This window comes from Lutjanus erythropterus, chromosome 10 (genome assembly GCF_056507025.1).
Source record: "Lutjanus erythropterus isolate fLutEry1 chromosome 10, fLutEry1.hap2, whole genome shotgun sequence".
Classification (NCBI taxonomy): domain Eukaryota; kingdom Metazoa; phylum Chordata; class Actinopteri; order Lutjaniformes; family Lutjanidae; genus Lutjanus; species Lutjanus erythropterus.
In genome coordinates this window covers 15,294,079-15,319,162 of record NC_139326.1, presented here as the reverse complement: position 1 = coordinate 15,319,162, position 25,084 = coordinate 15,294,079, and the positions used below count along the sequence as shown (strand labels likewise).

The window sequence follows — 25,084 nt, the reverse complement described above, 5'->3', positions numbered from 1 at the left end:
CTGCGTAACCTTGCCTGTTCAACTGGAGGTCGATTGTATTGCTCAAGGGGACCTCTGCAATGGTGGAGAGCACTTCACACTACCACCATAACTCCATGTTGCTCAGCATGGTTTAATGTTGAACATCGTGCACCGTTTCCCCTCTCTCTTACCCGCAGTTTGCTGATGAAGAACCCAGCATCCTCCAGGCTCATGTTGCCCTGCTGCTTGATGATTTGCTGGACGGTCTTGAGAACATCCCCGGCCATTGTAACATCCCCACACACGTAGATGTGTCCTCCCTCCTCTCTCAGGCACTGGTACACCGTCTCTGACAGCTGCTCGCGCAGTGCATCCTGTACATATTTCTGACAGAGAGGCGGCGCAGGAATGATGAGTTTGCATGAAGAAGTCAAGTGTGAGAACAGTAGGAAAGGAAACAATGTGAAAAGCAGAGTCAGGACATCACTGAAAGATAAGGAATAAGATTGAATGAAATAGAGTATGGAGCATTTTGTTTATATTTTTCCATACTCTATGGCTGCCCTGCACCAACAAGGATTTTTAAACCTAATTTAATCATGTCCTAACTTTAAATTGTGTTGTACCAAACATATAATAGCTGATAGCTTAAACTTAAGAAATTTAAATGTCTCTTTAAACCTCAGTAAACAAATATAGATTCAATACTGCTTCACCAATACTGTTTCTAAATTTCAAGACTACGTATGGATTGGGCAAAGTAATCAAGTTCCTCCAAGAAACTTAAGGAATAAACTCAACCCAGGTCAGTTTTTCTTTCTTTCTTTCATTACTGTCCTGTTGTCTGTGTTAAAATATTCTGTTATTTTGCCATATTGCTCCATTACATCAGTCAGCAAGTTTTTCTTAAAGAGGGAGAAATCAGAACTTGTCTGCTGGTGAGTGGGCTAACTAGGCTGACTAACAAACATTGTCCTGAGAGCATTCAAAATTATTTTTTATTTCTCTTAATTTGGGTAAGCAGGCATCTCCATATTAATGAAACTATTTAATTTCACTTTACATAAATTTGTCTTTATTCTGTATATTCTGCTCTTTTTAAACTCAGTTACTGTGCATCATTGTTAAAAAGAAAAAAAAGACAAAAAAAATAATCTGAAGAACAACTGTAAAAAATGGTCAGCTGGAAACACATGATGTTAGTTGTAGTGTGAGTGTACCGCAGCATTTTTTATTCATCCTTTTCCCTACTCTGTGATTTCTTTTCAAACCCACACAGCAGTCAAAAGAGATTTGTGACAAGCTGACTCATTTACAGTTTGGCGCTCGTACCTTTGGTTTGCCGGGTTCTCTGGAATAAGCTGTGTACAGCTCCTTGAATACTTCTTTGTTCTTGGCCTGGATGGTCTCCTCCTTATAGATGTGGTCCACCTCCGACTGCCGACAACCGAACACCAAGATCATGGGGCACGACTCGATTCCTAAAGGTGACAGGCGGGGTTACTGCCTCGTGCACATGACAGTCAGCTGTTTTGTGCGATATTGAAATCTCTGACAGGGATTTGCTTCAAATTCCATTATCACTCAGAAGTGCATATGACAGCCTTTTAACAAGGAGAACATATTTATCAGCTTGCCCTGGATATTCTTATAATCAGCCATCAAACTGAAGATTCTGTCTGCAGTTTCATGTGCCTCCTCAGCTGTGAAAATCCACTGCAGAGCTTCTGTATGAGGTGGGAACAAAAACATCTCTCAGGAATGAGAAAAGAACCAACCTTTGTGTTCAAGGTCATATAGTCTCTGTTGCCAGAAGCTTCTGAATGGGGCGATACCCGTCCCTGGACCCACCAGGATACAAGGTGCTTGGTTGTCCCTGGGAAGTTGGAATGATGGTGCACTAAAACAATGCACAGGACAAAATTACTCAAGTTAAAATCAGTCTCAGCTTTGCTTTCTTGCTTGACAGTTAGTAGAAAAGCTGGTAATCACCCTCATGTCTGTATGCTAAACGTTAAGCTGAAAAATATCTTGTCAAGAGTTCCCGGTGAGCATTTTTCAATTATAATACAATAATAAATTTTTCATTCTCTACAATGTAGAAATAATAGTCTGTCCTCACTTTGGAATGCAACTAAAAAACACACATCCCAATTTCTCAGTTGAAATGCAGCATTTTAGCTGGTTCAGATGATGAAGAGAGATTTTTATATGTCCGGGCCGAATACGTTTCAATCCCGGTTGGTGCTCGCTGGGTTAGATGAGAAGATTAACACCACTCTTCTCATCTTATGCTGCATTTATGTGCTCCTTGGATTGTTGCATTTCCTGAACTGAGAAGTCATTTTTTTTACTTCAGTTGCTTGTATATGCTACTAATTGTGTATTCCACTTTTTCTACAAGCACAAAAACACACCATCTAGTTACAACAAGGTACCCAATGGAAATAAACCCTGTGACTTTCTGTGTGTATGTGTGCTTGTGTTGCAACCATGTAATTGTCTTTTAAATGAAACAAACAAACAAACAAACAAAATACAACATGAATAATAAAAAGTTTTGGTAACATGTATGAGTACATGAATTATCATGTATTCATTATCATACCAAAATTTTGCGACTTTCTGAGCTGTTCCAACTTAAGGGGACGTTCACATGAATTCAGGAAATAATTTTTCAGATTATTTTGGCACCACATGAGTGCAGCATAACTCTCATACAGAAGGCAATCTAGCTAATTTCCCTTTAATCCTGATTCATCTGACATTCTACAACATTTCTTGGAAAAACAATGTGATATTTACCTGCGGACAAAACACGGCACCATCTCCCCCTTCTCTATCCTGTTGAGCCACGACGAACACACTCCATGGTGGATGGGTCCCGCTCCATCTGAAAGGGACGATTACCAAGCAAGCACTTTACCTGTTTCTCTCCCGTCCGCCTCCCACTCTCTGTAAGTGCACAAACTAACAGGAAAAGAGTGCCCCTAACACGTTTTCCAAGGCTAGGGCCATTCGTCTCTCTCTCTCTAAAGTGAAATTACAGTAATTCAGTCACTACCTATACAATCACAGTAGTGCAATTACACATTACGCACATGAGAGAAAATAGTAGTGATAGAATCTGTTTGCTGACTATTTGACAGGCTGAGAGAACAGAAGCTAATTGCAACGGTGCAGATGCACTAATACTAAAACTGAACAGCTAAAGCATTTTATATCCTGTTAAGACTGGTTTACCTGCAGTGTTTTCTCTCATTTGTGGTGAGTCCATATCTTTAAATAGGATCTGTTTACAGATAGACAATCTTCCTGAGGTGTTTCTGAATGTATGTTTCTTTTAATTACAGTCATGGTCTGGCTGCCCTGTGAAGCAGACTGCCTTTCCAAGATAACTTGCAATCAATTTTCTTTGAGCCATCGGAGGGTTTTCAGAGAGGCTGAGTCATTTGACTTTCTGAGTCTTTGCAGCAACCTTGAAAGCGCTACAGCGCACTGCCTTTTATCTGAAGCAAAATATATATGTACTTTTTCTGAGCAAGAACTTACTGCTAAATGCATTTACTAAAAAAAAAAAACATCACACGTTATGATTGCGTTTTTTGTTTCACATTTATACTGAAATATCAAGAAATTGTCTTTAGGAAATGCCAAGAAAAAGATACCAACTGCAGAGTCTCAAAAGCCTAATGGAAGCCCTGAAGACGATCCTTCCAGTCAGAGGAAGAGACCACAGCACCTCCAGCTACACCTTCACAGCTTGAAAATCCTCAGCGAGCTAAACTGAAAAAGAGCGCCAAACGAGTGGTAGGTGCTTACCTCTGGCACGGTAAGAGACCACAGCGACGGTGAGGTGGATCTCTCCTGGGTACAGGTCTGGAGAGGAGCTGATGGAGTAGTAGCGAGGCTGCAGCAGGGGCAGCTGGGTGAGCAGTAGGGTGGAGGGCATCTGGATAGACGGGAACTCTTCTAGCACCTCCACCAGTGTTGGATTGTTGTACCACTTCCACTCCTCGTACTCCTGCAAGCCCTGAGGTGTCAAAGAGAAAGAGGAGGTGGGATACAGGTGGATATTTGGTAACACTTTATAATGACCTTTATTAATACATTAAAACTGATAGTTAATTAAACTTTTTTTAATTTTAACAATCAATTAAATAATAATTAATTATGTTTATTACTATTTTCCTTATTATTATTTAATGAACCTAATTATGTCTAATTATAAGTAATGCTATAGTTTGTTACATTAGCTGTATATATATGATATGAAATAACTAAATACTGCGTAGTGCAACTGTAAAACATAATACTTTCTAAATAGTGGTTTCTAAAGCATATATAAATGTTATTTGTATACATTTATTAAGTTGCAACTGATGATAAAATTTTACAGTTGCTTAATAAATGGTTATTAAGCATATCTAAACATTATTTGAATGTTTATTATCAGTATAATAACTAAGAAATAAAGTTAATTATCTTTAAATCTATCATTTATTAATGATGGTTATTTTATAGTGTTTATTTATATTTACTATATTTAAGTACTTCTGCTTTTTTAAGTTGTTGAAATGCTTCTGTCCTAACTGAGAAACAAAAATAAAACTGCCACAATAACAGGAAAAAACAGAAGTCGGGTTCCTCTTTTAGATCTGTAAACAGTTCTGACTGGAGAGCAGGAGGCAGCCACAAGCAGAGCCGTTCACCATCCACTGCCCGACTGTGTTTGTGTGTCATCACTGACATTTGGATGTGATGAATTTAGAGCACTACCACCAGGCTGAAAAACTTTGATACATTCCCATCTTTTGCTTTGTTCTCAAGCTGCTAATGAGCGACACAGCGCCCATTAAGATGCCTGGTGTGGTCTCCATTCTGAGCCTGAAGCGCTGTGTGAAGCACTGTACTCTATGTACAATTAGCAAAAATTTTGGGCCTGGATTTTTCAGCCTTGACAGACAGATGGGATTGTGGGACTAGTTGGTCTCTTGGAGTTATTTTTTCTTCACCCAATTCCTTCTTTCATGCTTTTGAACACAGAACACAACAACGAAGCATGACAGCTCGACTGTTCTCTTTTGCTTATTACGAGAAACATAAAAAGGAGAATTAGAAAAGTCTGAGAAACCCTGCTTTAGTCCTGAAATGAGCTTAGCGGGTACGAAAATAAAACTGACCTGCAGTGCTGATTCTACTGTACCGTTTCCTTTTCTGAATTCAGAAGCCTTCCATCTTTTCCTCTTGCTTTAGTGACAGTGATTCGATGTATGAGCACATGAGTCACCGCTTGGCCTCAGCCAGCCTTTTCCACACATTGACAAAAATGGAGAGTGAATTGTGGGAGGCACTGCAAGGGGGGACGGCTCTAGGTTAGAACGATCAGCGGCTTTAATTTGGCGCCAGCTCACTCCTACTGTACGTATTTCCATCGGTGCAAAGTGCATCAAATCAGCTTTCAGACACAGAAAACTACCTCCCATATTTTGATAGCAAACATGGTGAATGTGGTGCTTATTGAGCCTTAAACACACAGTGACTTTTTATAGAACTGCGCTTACAAGAGTGTTCTAATAAAAAGTGAAAAAATGTCTGCATACATTTGGCTCTGAAATGTAAAAAAGAGGGAACATATTTTTGGATATAGCCTACGCACATACATCGCAAATCCCTCATGTCTGGTCACGAACCAAGCTAACGAAGCTCAGTGCAGCAGCAGCAGCTCAATAATTCTAAAGGTCAGTGTTAATGGTAACGCTGAAGACTAAGTGAATTTACCTTACTGAGGATCTCTAGTTTCTTTTTCTGCTTGTCATTGGTTGCCAGAGCAGCAAACTGCTGCAGCAGCACAGGACTCGGTGGGGTGGTGATGTCCAGGAAGTACTGGAAGGCCTGGTAGATGGTGCAGGGAGGGATACGAGTCTCATTTGTCCAGTTACTGATTACACCTGCGCAAAAAGACAGTCAGAGTCAGAGCTGCATTCATTCATGTTTTATATCAACAGTGGATCAAATGATTAACGTGTAAAATAAAAGGGAACGCTTATGGGAATGAACCCACACATAATTATCACTCAATTCTGCAGTTCCCCTGAGCTCTATGAAGCATTTTAGCTTCTTTTTATCTTTTTGTCTTGTTCTGTGTTTTGTTACCTTAGAATGAGCCATTTGTATCTACAGAGGGCACATAAAACTTAAATTTCATTTAATCAGGAAATCTCTTTAGATGTTGAAGGATCAATGTGTAGGATTTAGTGACATCTAGCAGTGAGCTTGCCAACATTTTGCCTCACCCTTCCCCTCCCCACGAAACATAAAGGAGAAACCATGGCCAGTGTTTGGTTTGTACGTTCCTGGCTACTGTAGAAATACGCCATGCAACATGGTGGCCTCTGTAAAAGAGGAACCTTGCCTCTGTAGCTATAAATATCTAATTCTAAAGCAATGCAAACACAGGGATTCTCATTTTCAGATGAATGTCTGCCATATTCTGCCAATAAATGTCACTCACTAGACCTTTAAGCAGTATATAATCACATAATAAATGGTTTAGATTACACTATAACACAGTATAATTTAGTTGTAAGCAGGTTAAGGCATTTGTAAGTGTTTATTATTGCATTTATCAAGTCTGTTCTGTTATTCCTGAATAGCAGATCACACCATGAATAACAGACCATTGCTACAGATGCAGTTCTGATCATAGAAGCAATACAATAATATATTTTTTTACATTTCTAAATCAATATTTTATGTTACATTTCTTTCTCTCATGTTTTTTAGCAATGAACCATGTAATAAAAAGGATAATGTACAGTGAGTGGGCGAAATAAATGCAGACAGGGTGATGCAGAACCCCTCCACAATGCCTTAGTCAATACACTGGTTAGATACTTAATAATAATAATAATAATAACAATGATAATAAAAATGAATTAAAATCACTGGCAATTGTGTTAATAAGTGAAAACACAATTATTGTTATCACACAGTCTTGGCCCCAGTCTCGACACAAACTATCCATGCAGATGATCTTGTTTTGTATGACAAGTGAACACATTTTACAAGAGGAGGTAAGAAGTTGAATAAGCCAATACTAAGAATGGTTTTCTTTGTCAGGGTAAAGTTTGATGAAGCTCGTACACTGTGTTTAAGAACACCTTGCTTCATAGTCACAGTGAAAATCACACGTAAGTCACCCAGTGTCACCACAACTGTTTGCCAATAAGCAGCTTCACTGAGAGATTTCTGGGCATGGACACCTCACTAAAGTGTGACTGAGAGACTGTTTCTTATTCATCTTTTGATTTTGACATCCTGCCCAGATCTCAAACGGCGACCCTCCTGACTGCACGCCTACTGTATTCGTAAAGTACCGTGACGTTGCTAATAGCATCACCCACCCAGGGCAGTGTTCCTCTCCTCCAGGAACTCCACTTTGACAATTTGATTGACAGGCGGAGCATCCTCCAGTTTATCTATGAGAGCCGTCACCAGGTCCTCGTGGTTGCCAGGGAAGATGCCCAGATGGTCGCCGGGCTGGTAACTCAGGCTGTCATGGTTGTTTGTGTGGAGCCGCACAAATATGGTGGAGCGACTGCAAAAGAGATCAGAGATTTAGGGAACAATGTCGCACCATTTTCAGTCTGTTTCATTTAGTTCACACAGCACAGTCGACAGAATGAAGAGGCTGGGCAAAAGAACAGTGCAGAAGATCAATACATCTCACAAGTTTACCGAAACAGACAAAGATGTGACTCATCTTTCCTGCTGAAGTGTTTTCATGTGTCAGGTCATACGTACTTGGATTTGGAAGTTTGTAAGTTCTGAGATTCCAGCATCTTTGCTCCATAAACCTTCTTCTTGTGAATACTGTATAATGCTGTTGGCAGACAAAAACAAAAATACTCACACATGAGACTTTATACAGGCCTAAAATAAAGTGTTTATATATAGACATGATCTGCTTTCATTAAGGTTCAATACTTGTGCTTTTGTGTTTATTCAATTTCTTACAGGGGTTTGTGTTATTTTGTCCGCACTCAATGGGAGATGGAAACACTTGGTGAACATTTAACTTATATGACTGACCAGCTGTTTCTGCTGTCAGGGAGATGTTTCCGCAATTAGTTTTGTTTCTTCTTCTTCGAGGTGCATTAGCAGTTGGCGAACAACTTGTTTTTGATTTGTTTCCTGTTCATGACCTGTAGCTATTCTGTTCTGTTTATGAATGTAGCCTGTACTACCAACTTCTGATGAAACTACGTTTTGAATAGCTTAGTTTATTTGTTCCAAACCAGCTGATGGAAATGCCTGATTTGCATTTACCCTTTTTTCTTTTATTTAACATTCCAAAAGGTCACTTTGAAATTTGCTTGACAATGAGATGGAGACACATCTATTGTTTACTAATCTTGGATGCTGTCCAGCATCAGGCCTAGTTCACAATCTTTATCTCATTTAAAATGCTATAATTTACCAATTTAATTCATGCAAATTAGGCAACAGAGCCACCTGTCTATTTCACACCTGGTCCTATATTTTGGACACTAGCAATCAAGACCTCTTTGGTAGAAAGATCTTGTGATCAGTTTGCATTATCATTTCTTTCTCCCACAACAAGACCACAAATTTCAGCTCCAGGCGATGTAATGGATGAGTCACTGGCCCTAATCAATAACATTACCGCCCCTCCGCAGATATATTATGGTCATTTTACGCTTCAGCGCTTATTAGCACTTATTGCCTCCTTAATATCAAGATGCTGTCAACAGTTCATCACTCACGTCCCACTGGATCAGTATTTACCTTCTGTGAGGGCCGGGGCCTCGGCCGTGTACGTCAAGCGGAATTTGCTCTTCTTCCAGCTGCGGTCGTTGCTGATCAAGGAGTCGTTGGCCTTCTCGATGTTTACATCATCGCCGACACAGAACACATCACAGGCAGCCTTGACATGAAACAACAGAGTCACAAGGAGGAACATGACCATTATTCAGAGCTTCCCTTCACACCTACACCGGAATAATAAAGGATTTGGAAAACAATCTCTTGCACTCTAAGTAGTGACTTTCTTCAGCGGCTCAAGGCTACAAATGGACAAACACCTTCAAAATGTTACCTTGGCTTGTTTTTAAAGGCGTGAGAGGATTCAGACTTATTGATGGGGACCATATGAATATCAGAGCCAACCAACTTGCCAATCATGAACTAAAGCCAAAAACTGTTTGCCTGGAGTGCCTTCTCCAAGAACACCACACAGTTATGATTGACAAATTCAACTGAACTGAGCCCAAAGGGTCCAGGAAACTGACCTTAAAAACCTTCTTGGCCCAGGTTCTGAATGACTCCTCCTGGCCACACAGCTCATCTCCTTCTCCCATGCGTAGGATGCGCTCCCCCCCCAGCTCCTCAAACAGCGTGTCCACAGCGTGGGCAAAGGCGCAGAAGTGTGGGTAGGCCCTGGAGCCAAGGCCAAACACTGAGAACCTAAACAGAGACACACACACATATGAAGAAAGAGACGGAGATGGAGAGGCAGGTAGTGTTAGAAAAGCAAAACACAAACATAGGAGCCCACGTTAGAAACTTGGCCTTTCTTCTCTCTCGAAAAACACCAAAACAGCTGACGTATTCGTGAAAGCTTGTCCTGTCTGGTTTTAGAACGATGTAAACATGAAATAGATCACTTCTCTGAGAGCGGACAAGTCATCCTCCCGCTGCCTCGCTGTGAAGTAGTCAGCCCACATCAGGTTCAAGTTTGAGCAAAATGTTTTTATGGTCTCCTCTCCCTTAACAGGTCAGCAAACTGTCCACTGACATAAGATTTGTCAAGCAATGGAGTCCACTGTCATGTGTACTGAATGTGAGCGAAAATGCAATTTACCAAATAAAATGTAAATGTGGAGAAATTCTGTAGTTTAGCACGATAAAAGAACAAACAGTTTTAACGTTTGTATTTCAGATAATTATGTTTGTATAAAACATTAGAAAAACCTAGTAGGAAACGTTCAATCACAAACAGACACAAATGACCACAAAGAGACTCAAAATGAAAACAAAGAGAAACAAAATGACTACAAAGAGATGCCACATTACAACACAGAGACACTGAAAGACTAAAAAGGACTGAAACTGACAACAAAAAACTGTTACACAAGAACGAACAATTTAACTTTTGTATTTCAGATGTGTAAAACATCAGGAAAGCCTAAGAGGTTTGCGGTTCTTGTATCTTGTACTTGTGATTCAGTGATGTTAGTTATCGTTCAATCACAATCAGACAGGGGACAACAAAGATAAACAAAATTACAACTAAGGGACACAACAACAACAACAAAGATAGACAAAATGTCCACAAAGACACACAACATAGAACAGCAAAAGAACAGCAAAACAAACAAAAAATATGGAGAGATTCTTTGGTTATGCCTGATGTTTATGATCTTTATGTCTTGTACTTGCTAACCAGTGAATTCTTGTTGTTCAATTTACTTCTAACATTGTTTCTTTACTTCTCTTTGTTGCTTTTTGCACTAGTTAGACAAACCTACAGATTGACTTTACTTACTTTGTTACCCACGTACAAAACTGTTGAAATATGGCTTGTGCTGCCAAGTGTTTTGTCGATAACTGTTTCCAAATTCAAGGCAAAGCTGTGGCTCAGTTTTTTCAAAACAATCTCATTTATATCTAGCAGACTTAATCAGTGCAAACTTTTTTTCCCCCCTTTGCTATGCCAAAAATGTAACAATGCAAGAAACATACAAATACGTTTTAGTTTCTAGTTAGCACAAAAAAGTAATCCACAAGCCAGAATGAGTTACATTTGAATATAAATACTAAAGTGCTGTTTTCGGTACTGTCCCTCTGCATACAATTGATCAATGTTGTTCATTTTCCAATACGTCAATACTGAAGTGAGTTTGCAAACAAACCCTGCATACATCAGTGGAACTGAGGTGGAGCAGGTGAGCAGTTTTATGTCCCTGGGAATCAACATCATCGAGAAGCTGTCATGGACGTCACACATCTCCACCCTGGTAAAGAAGGCTCAGAAACAGCTGTGTTTCTTCAGGAATTTTAAGGGGGCAAAAGTCCCCGGTCAAGTTTTCTCCTGACTGGAAACATCACAAACCGGCATGGGATGTGCGCAGCCCAGGACAGGAGCGCTCTGCAGTGGGTAATTAAAACCACCCATAACATCATTGGTACCCATCTACCAAGGGACTGTTTATCGGGGAGAGAGGGTGCCTGCGCAGAGCCCAGAGGATAATAAGAGACAATAACTACTCCAGTCACAGCCTGTTCATCCTGCTGCATCAAGCAGGTGATACAGAAGTATCCCCTGCCTCTCACCAGACTGAAGAGCAGCTTCTCCCCTCAGGCTGAGAGACTCCTTTCATACCCCCAACTCCTTTATGTAAATTAGCTTGTTTTTGTTTTTATCTCTTCAACCAATCTACTGTATATACTTAATATGAGTATCAAAGAGGGAACTACCTCTAAATCTTGCTACACAGCTCTGTTGTATAATAATAAATAAACTGATCTTGTATCTGGTAAAGGTGAATATAATGTATTTCATGTTTTTAGACGTAACCAATGTTTCAGCAGCAGCTCAAAGACTACAATGAATCTAAGTTGAATATGACCATCTCCATTTTGACATCTAGACATCTGTCAACCTGCATGACATCACTCTTTGTGGGGAACAGCATTCTTTCAAAGAGTGCCATCAACCGTCCTTATTTTATGATTACTTTTGACATGGCTTGATTCTGTTTACCTGACGTTGGCAAGCGGTCCAGTGCTCTCAAAGTTAATCCTGGCTTCTGGCTCGTCGCTAGAGGACTTGCGAGTGTCAGAATAGGAGGACACGCTGTTGAAACGGACTTTGTAGCTCCTGGACAGGAGGTGAAAGCAGAGGGATAAGAGATATAGATGTATAACGAAAGAAAAAGACAGGAACTGACATGCACAAAAATACATAGCAGTTTGAGAGACTAGACTCACTTTCTGTCTTCTGTGTTGGACGTTGGGTGGCGCATCTCCATTAAGGCAGCTCCAAATTTCTACAGTAACCAAAAAAAGGGCTGTTAGTCATCTGTGCATATGTCCTGTGTTTACTTAACTGGAATCGTTATATAACCAGCATACCTCTCCATTCTCAGGCGGATCACCATTGCCGAATGTGCTGGTCACCACTAACACCAGCGTCTCGTGCTCCAGGTCCACCACATCATATTCATCCATTGATGTGACCTGCAAGTGTCACAAAAAAAAAGCCCATCATGCCGAGCCTACACTCACATGGTGCAGTCTTTGTCTCGCTCTTGTCTCCTAGACACACACTCCACACAACGGATGAGCTGAGCGTGTAAATTAAGGCTGAACACACAGCCGTTGGCAGAGGAGGAGGTTGTAATGACCACTCTGTCCTCGCCTCTAACGAGATGATAATATGCTGCTGCCGCACAGCGAGCATCCATGATGCACACCACTCCACATGATGGTGTTTTTCTGCCACGGAACGCACTTGCATTTCACACACACACAACCAAAGGCGTGAAGAGAAAACAAGCTTTAGCCCCACACCAAGGAAGACTTGCCCCGGGCATTCACATCTGCCCTGCAATCCATCTACAGACACCCACTCTCAGTGACACACATGTCCTCACACACACTTGCATGCACGAATCTCTTCTTGTATGATTGATCACACTGGCAAAACAGGAAGGGAAAATAAGACATGACCTGGAGGAAAAGCACAGACTGTATGATTGAGAGCAGCATGTTTAGCATTTTCTCTCTCCCTTCTTCTTCTCTGTCTTTTTCTTAACAGATTTGCACAGCCAGGGGTGCTCCAGGATCTTGTCTTAAACTACTGCACTGCTCAACGCTTCAGTGGTTAAATCTTGCCTCCGACCTGCGGCACTTTGCTGCATGAGAGAAGAAGAAAATGTGACAAAAGACACACTTTTTTCTTCTGCCCTCTTGTCGCCTGCACTCAGCTGGCATCTGCTTGCCTTCATCAGCCAGAGAGTGAGAGATGAGGGTGGGGAAGGGAATGAAGGTATGGGAATGATTTCTTTGAATTCCTCCTTTTTCAATTAGACGTCCGCACAATGACACACAAGCTTGTGTTCAACTTTGGGATAAGATGATGCAAGGTGGGAGCAAGAAGCGTACCTTTGCGTCAAAAGCGTGCTTGAAGATTTCACAGAGAGTTTTGGCATAATCTTGCGACTTGCCCGTCTCTGTGGCGAACAGTATGGTGGCTTTCACCCTCTTGGCCATGGCCTGGCCCATGAGCTTGGCGGAAAACTTCACAGCCCTGCAGAGGCGAAGGGAAAGGCAAAGAGAATGAGATGCAGAAAAAGACAAAGGAATCAAAACATTCAATCAAGGAACAGTGAAACAGTTTGCAATTTTTCAAGGGATAATTTGATGTGGGGTTGTATGAGGAAAGCCAGTGTATTAGCTATAGTAGTTGCAGGTCAGCATGAACCCAGTTTGGACAGGCAAAGATTTAAAAAATGTACTGCTGGGGACAGGGACAGCAACAAAATGGATTTTAGCCAGTTAAATAAGGTCCACCTGAAAAAAGGAAGTGAAGTATTGCTGTCTCCGAACGAACCAAATTCTATAAGCAAAATAAACAATTTTACCTTGCAGAACACAGTAGTTGCTGATGTATTGCAGCCTTGACCCATAAGTTTATTTGTGTTATTGTGTGACTTTGGTAAATCTGAACTATCCCTTTAAAACACCAAAATCACACTACAACACAAACAAGCTAACAGATCAAGACAGCAACCACCATGTTGTGTGAGGTAAATTTCTTCCTATAAATTTGGAGCATACTGACGTTTGATAAGTACCTCATACAACCCCACATCAAATAACCTGAACTATCCCTTTACTCCTCTGCTATGACCAGAAGACTCCCTTGCGTCGATACATTAGATAAAACATTAGTTATTGAGGTTACCGTGGTTCGTTTGAGCAGGCAGCACACATTATGTCAAGGTAGTGGATGGATGACAATTGTGATTACCTGGCTTGTCATATCCTCGAGGCAATTATATTAATAACAGAACATATGCGTGCACGAGTGCATGCATACACCAACAACACACTGACAAAGCTTTGATTACTCCCTGAGGGGTTGATTGGATGAGTTTCACCGCTGAGTACTCAGGCTTCCTTCCCATGTGTCTAACTTCTGTCAGGAACGTGATTACTAGTTTTTACCCTAGATTATCATACACACATCCTACAGTGTATTTTGGCATTTAGGGCTCTGATTAAACCTTAGGTCTCTAAATGAAGGAAGAAGAAACAGCAGAGAACAAATCACTAATTTAAGAAAACCAAGTCTGGTTTTCTTCTAATATTTCTGCATGACTGCACACTCACTTGGCAAGCTTCTTGAATCCGATGGCTCTTTTCTTTGTGGGCGTCCCATTGACTCCTTTCCACACGTGGGTGTTCCAGGGATCAGGCTTTTGCATATGGGAAAAGAAATTAGAGTTCAGAGGTTGTCTTTGTTTAAGTTAAAATCCATTCCAAGATACTGAGATATCATCTGTTATATTCAGTGTATTTTAGGAGTGAAGAAGAATAAAGAAGCTACAATTCACAATGTGCTGCACACACTTTCCTTTAACGTCAAGGATGGATTGCTGAATGGACACATGGGGTCCAGCAGCAGAGACACAAAATGAACACAAAGCAACCAAAAATAGACACAAAGTGACTACAGAGAGCCACAAAATGGCCACAAAGACAAACAGAGCGACAACTAAGAGACACAAAATGACAACAAAGAGAAACAAATCATCCACAAGGAGACACAAAATGGCAAAGAGAAACAAAACGACCACAAAGAGCCACAATATGATAAAGAAAAACAAAGCAACTACAAAGAGAAACAAAACAACAACAAGGAGAAAACAAATGACGACAAAGAGACCAGAGAACAGCAAAATGACCACGAAAAGGCAACAAGAATACAAAGAGACACAAGCATCTTCAAACAGACACAAAACAACGTCAAAGCAACACAAATCAATCACAAATAGCTACAAATAGACACAAAATCATGTTGTGTCTTTGAGATTTCGAGAGTTCTGGTTCAACTGCATCATATTGTTTTATGTTTCTTTCAGTCTGGGGTTCTGGCTTCAATATAGGAGATGGGGCTTTTTATATGACCGTGCCCAAAGGCTTAAGGTCTAACGTGCCTGTTCTACTTGTAGTTCGGGCATTTAACCTTAATGACTTCCTTAGTACTGTTTAGCAGCCAGCCATGTCTATGATTGTGGTGGTGCCCTCTGCCAAACATCACATGTATGCATTTCTTTCCCGGCTCACCTGGTACTCAAAGGAAGGGGTGAGGCGGTAGTTGAGCATTTCTTGGTGGAAAACCGGTGTGATACTTCCTGACATCGGAGGCACAATCCACACCCAGTCTCCAGGACAGCCGCCTCGCACCCGGTACTCATTCTCCATGTGCTTCATGAAGGACTCTGTGGCTGAGTGGTGGTCTACTATGGTCACTTTGCATGACTAAAAAATAGGGGACATAAACAATGAACTCATTTATGTATTTTTTCTGATGCTTCAGTAGTAGTTGCAGCATGAGAGTTGCAAAATGCAGTTTTCTAGATCAAAGTTGGGGTCATTTCACAAACAAATGTGATATATTTTTTAATGACATTAAAAATCATAGTCACCTACACCTCCTAACATTTGATGAGTGACAAACAGGAAGAGCAAACTGCACTAGAGAAAAAAATATTTCATATTTCTGAGAAAATATTACTGTTGATATGAATGTTTTGATTTCTTTCTCAATGTAATGCTGCCATCCACAGAAGTAACACGCTACAAGTGTTTTAAAGCCATCCCTTTTTTTTAGTTAAGTACTCCATTAAATGAATAACACATAAAGATGTACCTACCTGGAAGCTGTGGAGAACAGCAATGTTTATCTCCACCAGTGCCTGATCTTTCCAAAGGGAGGAGGTCTTCCTGGTGTCTAAGGCCATCCTGTTAGCGACCTCCTACACAATACAGAAGGAAAATTTAAGGTAAAAAACATGAGCGGCTGGAAAATAAAGCCAACAGAGGAGTCCTGTTAATCTGATTTTAAATGAATGAAAACAACAAATGAAAACTGAAAAGATTAAAGATGAGTTAACATTATTGCCATCACGACAAAAGTTGTCAGGAAATTATTTTTGAATAGAGCAAAATGATGAAAAAGATGAAATCGTCACTGTTTCTGTTCTGTTGTTATCAAGGGCATATTTGTTATGTGTTTTCATGGAAGTTTGCATTTAATGCATTCAAGTAAAACTACTGATCATTTTGTCGGACAGTTTTTTTATTACAATTAATTAATCTCTACTGCTGATACATATCACCATTGTTTCATTGAACAGGCCTAATAAACGACAGTAGAAAAGTTTCTACATATTGTTTAAGATATATACTTTTTGTGCCTCTTCGGGGCTGGGAATAAGTTTCCAAAGAACAGTGCACAAATAGCTGTCTTCACCAACAACTTCAAGCACACTTCCAGTGAAGGCAAATCCGCCAAAGCTGGGATGCACGGGCCCTGAAGTGCTCTTCACAATTAGACCACTCTGGTCTTAAGATTTTAGAATAGGAAACCCTCTCTTTTAATTGTCTGAATGGGACACATGCATAGATAGCAGACAGTCTGATTGCCCTAATTATATTTCATGTCAAAAAGAATATCAAAAGTTCTCTAAGAATTTAAAGAGATTCAGGCATTTCCTGCTGCTGAATAGCTCATAATTCCATTTTCCTCTTTATGTAAACATATAGAATATAGTTGCATAAATAGATAAATATGTATTTTGGCATAATATTGAAATGAACACTGTATAATTTATGTCAAGAGAGTTTGTGACAAAGCACAACGAGGCATAATTAGAAGAAGAATAGTATTCTGATTGGGTCATTTGGTGACACAACACATGCTCCTCTCTGCACATGGCTTCAGTCAATCTGTGCCTCTGATTCTTCCAACGGAGCGTGACTCTGTGTTTTGGCACAATGCACTACCTCCAGAATGTTGTAGCGTGAGCTGTCGCAGAAGTCCCTCACACCGATCTCTGTGCCCATGTACCAGCCACTGAAGGGGCAGCCAGTGAACTCCAGGCCACCAATCTCAAGAAGCATGTTGGAGACCGCCGGGAGGCCATACCACTTCAGGTCAAGGTCCTTGAACCACTCGTACCTGGCCAGAGAAACGAGGAAATGACTGGTGGGAACTGCAGCTGTAATAATTTGTAGCTGTCCTTTTCAGCACAGACATTTATCCCATTAAAAAGGTTTGCAGCCAAAATCAACATTATCACAAAGAAACCACTTTTGCAGCTTTTTCAGTGCCGGACAGAGCAGGCAGCACCTCAGTCTACCTCCCAGCACTCACTCCCTGCACCCTCTGAGGGGATTGATAACATTGCTTTCAGTGTATTATTTGCAGAGCTGGGTCTAATCTCATGTAATGATGAGACGCTGTTGGTGGTCGCGGCCTGTGCCAAGCTGCTGCCAGAGCTGAGGGCCAGCTGATGCAGAGTACGGAGCAAGAGATGCCAATTCTGGGGGAGTCTGGCAGGGAGATCAGTGTGTCAGGGGATTCTGAAATGCTCTGTGTAGCGTGAAACGATGTGGTGATAGCTCTGTCTGCATCTGTATCTGAAAACTATTGTGCACTTGTAGGAATAAAGGTGTTAACTAGAACTATTGAAGGGTTCTTTGGCTTGTTCCCATAGAAGAACCTTTCTTGGTAGAACTTTTTGTGAAAGGTTCCCCTTTGAACCATTTAATATTTCAATGGTTTTACATAGAACTCACCAGGGGGTTCTATAGAGGACCCTTTAACATTCCAGTGGTTTTTACCCAGAACCCACACAGGGGATTCTACCAAAAACCTCTTTGTATTCCAAGGCTTTTTATCTAGAACCTACGGAGGAGATTCTACTAAAAACCCTTTATATTTCAAGGGTTTTATCTAGAATCTATGCAGGGGGTTCTATCAAGAATCGTTTAATATTCCAACGGTTTATACCTAGAACCCATACCATATTACAGGTACAAAGAACCCCTACTTTGAAAAAAAAGGGTTCACTAGGTTCTGGGTAGAACCTCAGCCCTTCAGGGAGAACCCTTTTGGAGCCCCTGTTTCTTAGAGTGTGGTGATAATACCCAATTCTTTACTGTGGGTTCAGATACAGCAGCTTAATGCTCAGATCTCAAGGGTATTATGGCTTTTGTAGAGTCGCCACCAACATAAGAAAAGTTTTCTTTGAAAGTAAAGTAAAAACATAAGAATAAAAAAAACAGGAGGAGGCTTGAAACCTCACTAACAAGCCCCATGGTTACCACAAAGCTGGCATAGCAACAGATAAAGTACGGCTAGCTGTGCTTTCTGGAAATATTCAGCACAGTTGGAATGTGACAATAACCCAATCAGACTTCTTGGCATAAATGTACCCCATTGTTTAAGAAGTGTTGTTAAGAGATGTGTGAGTGGGTGTGTGTCTTTTTGTGCAGCCCCCCCCCCGTTCATGTTTTTCTACATTCTGCATATTTTATGCATGCTCAGGAGGGAAGGTAGAACTCACTTTGGGTGTGTGATCGGCACCTCCAGGATGAGGTCTTCAGGGATCTCAAACAGCTCAGGGTCATTTCCGTTGGCTTGCAGCAGGAGAGGCAGGACATCAAAACGGCCCTTCGGAGCTTTCCATCCCAGCTGCATGCAGATCTGGTGACCAAAAGCAACAAATAGGGTGTTTCTTCAGAGGTGAATTTTTGCAGCTTTACCTCTCTGACTTTGAAAATACAGTTCCTCGTGTGTACCTCAGTAAATTCAACATTGGCAGGGTCTCCGATGATCTGCCCATCAGGCTGTTTGTAGCCTGCGTAACGAATCAGCTGACTGTTCCACACCCGAAAGTCATGTTTGCCATCTGTCCTCTGAGGAAATATGGTGATGGCTGACCTGCGACAAAACAAACAAACAGAAAAGGATAAGAAAAGTTAATAATGTGTATGGATATTTGTACATTTGTAGATGATATTATTCATAGCTTTACCAATAATTTAAAAAAATGTTTAGAACTAAGACATTGCATGTGTGTATGAACTTAATAAGGAAACATTGTTAATGTTTTTATTTATTTAGAACTTTTTTAAAATTTATTTAGGACATTACAAGAAACCTGGCAGCTTCACAACAATATAGTAACCATAGAAATCTTGATTTTTGGAGAAACTCACAAAATTTGCTTATTCATAGTTCAGAGCCTGCATGTTTCATGTTTTTATTCTAGCAGTTGTTGATGACTTGCGGCCCCTACCAGCTGGTTAAGAACAGCCCTTCATCAGGCACTTGTCTGATGAAGAGCTGGGGCCCAAAACGTCACATGTGGTGTTACTATATAAATATATAAATATATATAAATATATAAACCTCTATAAGGAGCAGTTTCTGGTGTGCAGACTTTATTTTGTACTATTGTATCTGTTTTTTTTTTTGTCCAGCTCCCAGTACTCATCGCTTTTGGATGTGCGTGCTGTTCTTTGCGTTTTTAAGAGCAGTGAGGTGTCAGCAGTGATGATGAAATGATGAATAACATCAAGCATGAGAGGTCCTTGAGAGTACAGTCATAAATGTGCAAAAATAAATATTAGGCTGATTGATCCAGTGGTATATGAGACTTGCTGTGGACACGGACGGTCTATCCAGCCCTATTAGTCATGCACACCTGCTCATTGCATTATCTCTCCTTGGCTTATGCCTGGGGGAGATAATAAAATAATCACATTCCTTGTGCTACAGCAATATCTTAGATCAATAGCATGCTGGTCTCTGCACATACTAACAAAGTAAGAGGCTGTGCAACAAAGCATTAAATGGTGTATATGAGCATTTAAGTACATTAATTGACAAGACTGCTAACAGATGGTTGGCATTGTGCATGTAATCTGTGCTCAAAGGCATTTTTAATTATGTTATGTCAAAGGACTCATAGCAGGGCCAGAGCTTAGCTACCTTTGGTCTGTTCTACATCCCAGTGGTGTTTTAAAGCCATGACCGGGTAAAAGTGTTAATGCCGCTAAGCCGGTTGTAAGTCGCTGAGGAGAGAGAGCAGCTGGAGTGAATCTGGGCCAGTTGTGCTAGGAGTCTCCAGCTGCGTCATCTTTTAGACTTTGAGAATTTAAACATTATATTTCAGACAATCTGGACCAAAATCCAATTTATGATTCATTAAAATTTATAATTGCAGATTTAATGGCTTGTTTAAAAACGAGAACCCACTGGGTGCTTATAAATCACTGATCACTGGTAGCACAACAAGTCTTTATGAATGTTCATGAGTCAAGTGTCATTAAGTGTCATTCAGTCAATTATGTCATTTTTAATTCAAAGTATAATTTGAGATGTCTTTGTTATGACAATGTGACACTGACTAAGACAACATAACCTGTCGATGTCTTTGTCATGACAGCTTAACAGCTTATTAAACTGTCATATGTGGCTGGTTTTAATACTGGCTGTCATGAAACCATTATGACCATCATTAAGTGTGTCATGAATATTTATCTCACTACAGTGATACATTTTGGACTTCATAAAGTTGTAATTAAGTATTAATATATGCCCAAATGCTTTCAAAACTTCATTAAAAAAGTGATATATTTTCAACTTGTCACAGAGACATGATTGCCTTGATTAATGTCAAGTTGTCATAACAAAGACATCTCAAACAATGTCACCTTTCCAGTAAAATTACATTATTGACTGAATGACACTTAATGACAACAGTCATGAACATTCATTAAGATTCCAACATGTTCATGGCAGGTGTTGTGACATGATTATGATTATTTCATGACAGTCTTATGCACACCCTTTGAAATAAGATGTTACCAAAAACATTTATAAACACCAGTCATAGGACTTTGAAGAAACTGGCAACAATTGTTCTTATTAATCACTAATGATTTATGATCACAATATAACTATAAAGGATTAATAAATAATTTATGAAAGTATTCATTAAATCTTATGAACCTTTTAGAAAAGGAACCTCAAGAGAAAGTGTGACATTATGTTATTCAGGAACTCCATTAAAAAGGTTAATAATATTTTCACAATTTTACATAATACTCTGTCAGGTGCAACTAATATTTACTGATCTGTAGACATAACTTCATTTTTACCATGAAATCCACCACCTGAAAACAATTAACTCTAACAATTCCTATTTCTTTTTATGGGTCATTTAATTTTGTTCTGTTTGTTACACTGCATTTATTGTTGAGTGTAAATAAATTGTATTTTTGCATGCTGTGTACTTTTATGCTATGTATTTCTGTGTACTTGTGCTGTTGATTGTTATATTGCTTGTATTGTTCAGTAAGTACAAAGCACTTTGCCACAGCTGTTCTAAAAAAGTGCTGCATAAATAGAGCTTATTATTATACAGCTTATTATTTTTGCATCATCTTAGGACCATCTCATCTCTGTTTATCTAATACTGACAGGCGATATTGAATAAGCAAAATTATTCCAAATTATTGCAACATGTTGCAATAGCACTTTATGTTTATTTATTTGCTGTGTTTATTTATGTTAAAGTGAGCCGTGCAGAAAGAGTCGCAGCCAGTTGGATGTGGTGCTGGCTCTTATCAACATGTGTATCCGAGCTGTCCTTCCGAAGGCCAGGCTAAGTGTAGTAATGAGTCAGAAGCTATCCATCATCCAAGAAGTAAATATGAGGTGTCACATGTGATTAGGACTTGGCAGAAACAGTGAGCGAGCCCTGCGCAGGTCTGATAAATGACTACTTGTTAGCAAGGTCCGCCGCCTCGCCAACGGGGCAATGATTGGTGCAGAGACACTGACAGATAGACAAGCAGCAGATAGTGTCAGAGACAGTGTTAAGAGACAGAGCGCACACACTGACAGATGGGACAGTGGGTCAAGTCAGGGTAGTCAGAGAGGAGACTACATGTGTGATGAGACACAGAGCGACAGATGGGGACAGGGACAAGTGTAGTCAGTAGAACAGGAGCAGAGCTGAACAAAAGGAAACTAAACTTAGGTAAATAGTAGCAGCATCTGTGTGTGTGTGTTTACCTTAGGTTGCCTTTGTTGGTGGCGTACTTGATGTGGTTACAGATGTAGTTGTACATTCCATGAGCTGTTGTGCAGTCTCTAGCATCAAAAACCTGGAAAGCAAACATGAAAATGAAAACTCAGAGCCAGGTTTATGCACAGTGAAGTGTTTCATACTATTAAAATATACAGTATGTGTTCGTGGAAGGAATGTAACAATACCAAAACTCACAGTATGATAATACCAAAATTTAAAAAACATAATACGATATTTATTGTAATATTAAATACAAAGAAAAATTACAACTTGAAAAAAAATGTTCTTTAGTAATAAATTTGATGTGTGCACCATTTTTTGCTTGTATAAAATTTGATTTTCCTTTAAAAGTGCTTCTGTTATAAAATAATAGTAGCTAACCATGACCTCAGCTTGTGCATGAATCTTCTTTGGCAATGAATGTTTGAATTATGTGTGTACAAGTGCAAAAAAAACAAACAAACAAACAAGAAAGAAAAAACAATGCAGCAGTCAGTAACAATCCTTTTATAAAATAATTAACTTAATTCATGGAATACAATGGTAGATATCATCACAGTCCAGTAGGTTATTACAAAATGTTTTCTTGGGATATTGTGGGGGATATTCAATATTTCGTTACATCCCTTGTTTGTGGAAAAGCCAAGCAAGTGACTTTGTTATGAGCATTTTGCATATTATACAAAAGTAAAAATGTAATGCAGAATCCATTCTGAAAAACATCTACATTGCATGGCGTCTTGTTAAAAAAAAAAGCATGTAAAGATTTAAAGCATTAACGGCCCCATGCTATGATTTTAGGCAAACTGTGTATTACCTGTAGTTTGGACCACTGGATCCTGCCCACACATCGGGCAGCATTCCTCCAAGCATGCTTGGCTCCATAAATCAGTTCAGTGTCCTTCAGCTGGTAAGTTCCTGAAGCTTCTATTTCCTTGGTCACCTCCTCCAGCCTGTCCACATGGGCCTTAGAGCCATACCTGTAGTCAGGACAGGTCCACATGCACAATAGAATAAGACAACATGTACATACAGTATAACAAGGCTGTCAAAAGTATGAATGTATCAATACTTTTTGATACCAAATGTTTACAACAATATACCTATTAACTAGAGTATTGACAGCACTGAAAAACCTGCCTGAAATTTGGCTTGCAGACAGTGCTCTGTGACTTTTTTCTGTACCAGCACTGTACACATTTTTTTTTTTAAGAAAAAGGGCAGAAAAAAATGCTAAATAAGTAAATTAAAAGTGTTTTGCACAATGAAAAAAACATATATCCTGTACACTTTTTTCCCTGTGTTGTAAGTTACACAGCTGAAGCATTCTGTCCAATTGGACAGGTGCTGGAGACCTATTATCATTTTAAAACTCAGTAACTTAGCTAACTAGCTTATTTTATGCAGGGGTGGAAATATTTAATTATATTTAGTCTAAATGTTTTTGTGTACTTTTTGTGCACTTCTACCCATCTTTAAGTATCTCTGAGTGTCTTTAAAAAACAATAATTTTAGATTAACTTGAGTGTTCTTTTATCTCAGGTACTGTACTCTCAGGATACACCATGTGAGAGTGAGAACATAAGAAAGGAGCCAGTGCTACAGATGACCAGTTGAGTGACCAACAGGTGCATGCTGGGTCTGGCTAACTGCTAAATGCTAAATGCTAAATGCTAAGATGCACATGGTGGATCCTCCAGCAGGGACCTCTGCGATCACTGAAAAGGTTTTAACTGTGGTGAGGTGTGTGAGGACTTTCTGCCGATTTTGACAACCTGTATAACTTCTGGTGTGCTCTTTCAGCTCAAAATCCCTTGGAGCAGGAGCAGTGGGACCAGAGCTGGAAATGAGGTTTGAGAATGAACAAGCAGGGAAGTTGAACCGAGAGCAGATTAAGGAGAACTTTACTGTGCACAAGGCTCACAAAATGCCAGTCTGACAGGTGAGTACAACAATAAACTCACTGATGGATGTTATGCAATGTTGCTAGGAAACGTAGCTTTGTGGGTGCACACGTCGTGCAAAAACTGTGCAGCTCTCCTTTTGCTTGCGTTAGTGGCTGCAGCCACTGTCAAGTTTGTTTTATTTATACATGTCCATGTTGTCTGCGTGACTGATTTATTTTGCTGTTGATTCTAGAAACAGCGTCAGGCTATTTGTAGCCTAATAATGCTTGTTGTACCTGCTGTGGTGTCCACTGTTTATTTATTGATGGCCAAGTTCAGTGTGAGTGGTGTGTAGAGAGGGAATATATTGCTGTTTTGAACAACTGGTGTGATGTGTATATGATGAAATGTTAAAGAATTTTATTTTGTAGTCTAAATGTGTTCTTTAATGTTTATCATACTATCATAATATACTTTTTCATTACCCTTCCTCCCTCACCCACCTTTTAACTACCTTTCTACTTTCACCTCGTACATTTTAGACAAGTACCTTTACCTGGGTAAAATGGATTTCAAGTAGCAGTACTTTAATTTGAGTAAAATATTCTGTTATTCTTTCCATCCTTTGTCCTACCTTACCAAAGCTGATTTCTCAAAGTTGAGCTCCACCCACTCTGCAGAAGTAAGAGGCTGTGCTTACCTTTTGATGGAGGTGTAGTACTGGTCAATGAAGTCAGTGGCCAGTGGAAGAAGCTCCTCTTTGCTTCTGACCTCATCTGGTTTGCGGACGTGCTGGTTGGGCATCATCACAGAGCCGATGCACACGTTTTCACTGCAGATTGGCATCTGAAAAGACAAATAGCATGACAGATTGGGGAGGCTTTCTTTCTTTCTTATGTGCCAAAATGCAACTGAAAAGCCAGGTGATCGTGGCATATGGTACAATTCTCTGGTAATTTATTTGCAAATATAAACAAAAATTTCCACCGAAGCACAACACTAACAGAGGATACCGTGCTGGCTCCTTGGTGTTAA

General features: G+C 39.9%; 1 protein-coding gene across 2 annotated transcripts in view; it reads right to left on the bottom strand.

Annotated features, from left to right (window-relative positions):
* The window catches only part of nos1 (nitric oxide synthase 1 (neuronal)), a 48,802-nt gene that overhangs the window by 3,984 nt on the left and 19,734 nt on the right, over nucleotides 1–25,084 (bottom strand). For both annotated transcript variants that reach the window (XM_084728369.1, XM_084728370.1), the window contains exons 5-27: nucleotides 24,750–24,895; nucleotides 22,981–23,143; nucleotides 22,148–22,239; nucleotides 18,862–19,003; nucleotides 18,627–18,766; nucleotides 17,062–17,236; nucleotides 15,930–16,031; nucleotides 15,340–15,534; nucleotides 14,383–14,468; nucleotides 13,153–13,297; nucleotides 12,121–12,225; nucleotides 11,977–12,035; nucleotides 11,750–11,866; nucleotides 9,276–9,450; nucleotides 8,773–8,911; nucleotides 7,768–7,846; nucleotides 7,368–7,561; nucleotides 5,743–5,912; nucleotides 3,784–3,994; nucleotides 2,767–2,854; nucleotides 1,740–1,861; nucleotides 1,294–1,442; nucleotides 153–347 (exon numbers count right to left, since the gene is read on the bottom strand). In XM_084728369.1, the coding sequence (XP_084584495.1) occupies nucleotides 153–347; nucleotides 1,294–1,442; nucleotides 1,740–1,861; nucleotides 2,767–2,854; nucleotides 3,784–3,994; nucleotides 5,743–5,912; nucleotides 7,368–7,561; nucleotides 7,768–7,846; nucleotides 8,773–8,911; nucleotides 9,276–9,450; nucleotides 11,750–11,866; nucleotides 11,977–12,035; nucleotides 12,121–12,225; nucleotides 13,153–13,297; nucleotides 14,383–14,468; nucleotides 15,340–15,534; nucleotides 15,930–16,031; nucleotides 17,062–17,236; nucleotides 18,627–18,766; nucleotides 18,862–19,003; nucleotides 22,148–22,239; nucleotides 22,981–23,143; nucleotides 24,750–24,895 (3,189 nt within the window). The remainder of the gene's footprint in view (nucleotides 1–152; nucleotides 348–1,293; nucleotides 1,443–1,739; nucleotides 1,862–2,766; nucleotides 2,855–3,783; nucleotides 3,995–5,742; nucleotides 5,913–7,367; nucleotides 7,562–7,767; nucleotides 7,847–8,772; nucleotides 8,912–9,275; nucleotides 9,451–11,749; nucleotides 11,867–11,976; nucleotides 12,036–12,120; nucleotides 12,226–13,152; nucleotides 13,298–14,382; nucleotides 14,469–15,339; nucleotides 15,535–15,929; nucleotides 16,032–17,061; nucleotides 17,237–18,626; nucleotides 18,767–18,861; nucleotides 19,004–22,147; nucleotides 22,240–22,980; nucleotides 23,144–24,749; nucleotides 24,896–25,084) is intronic.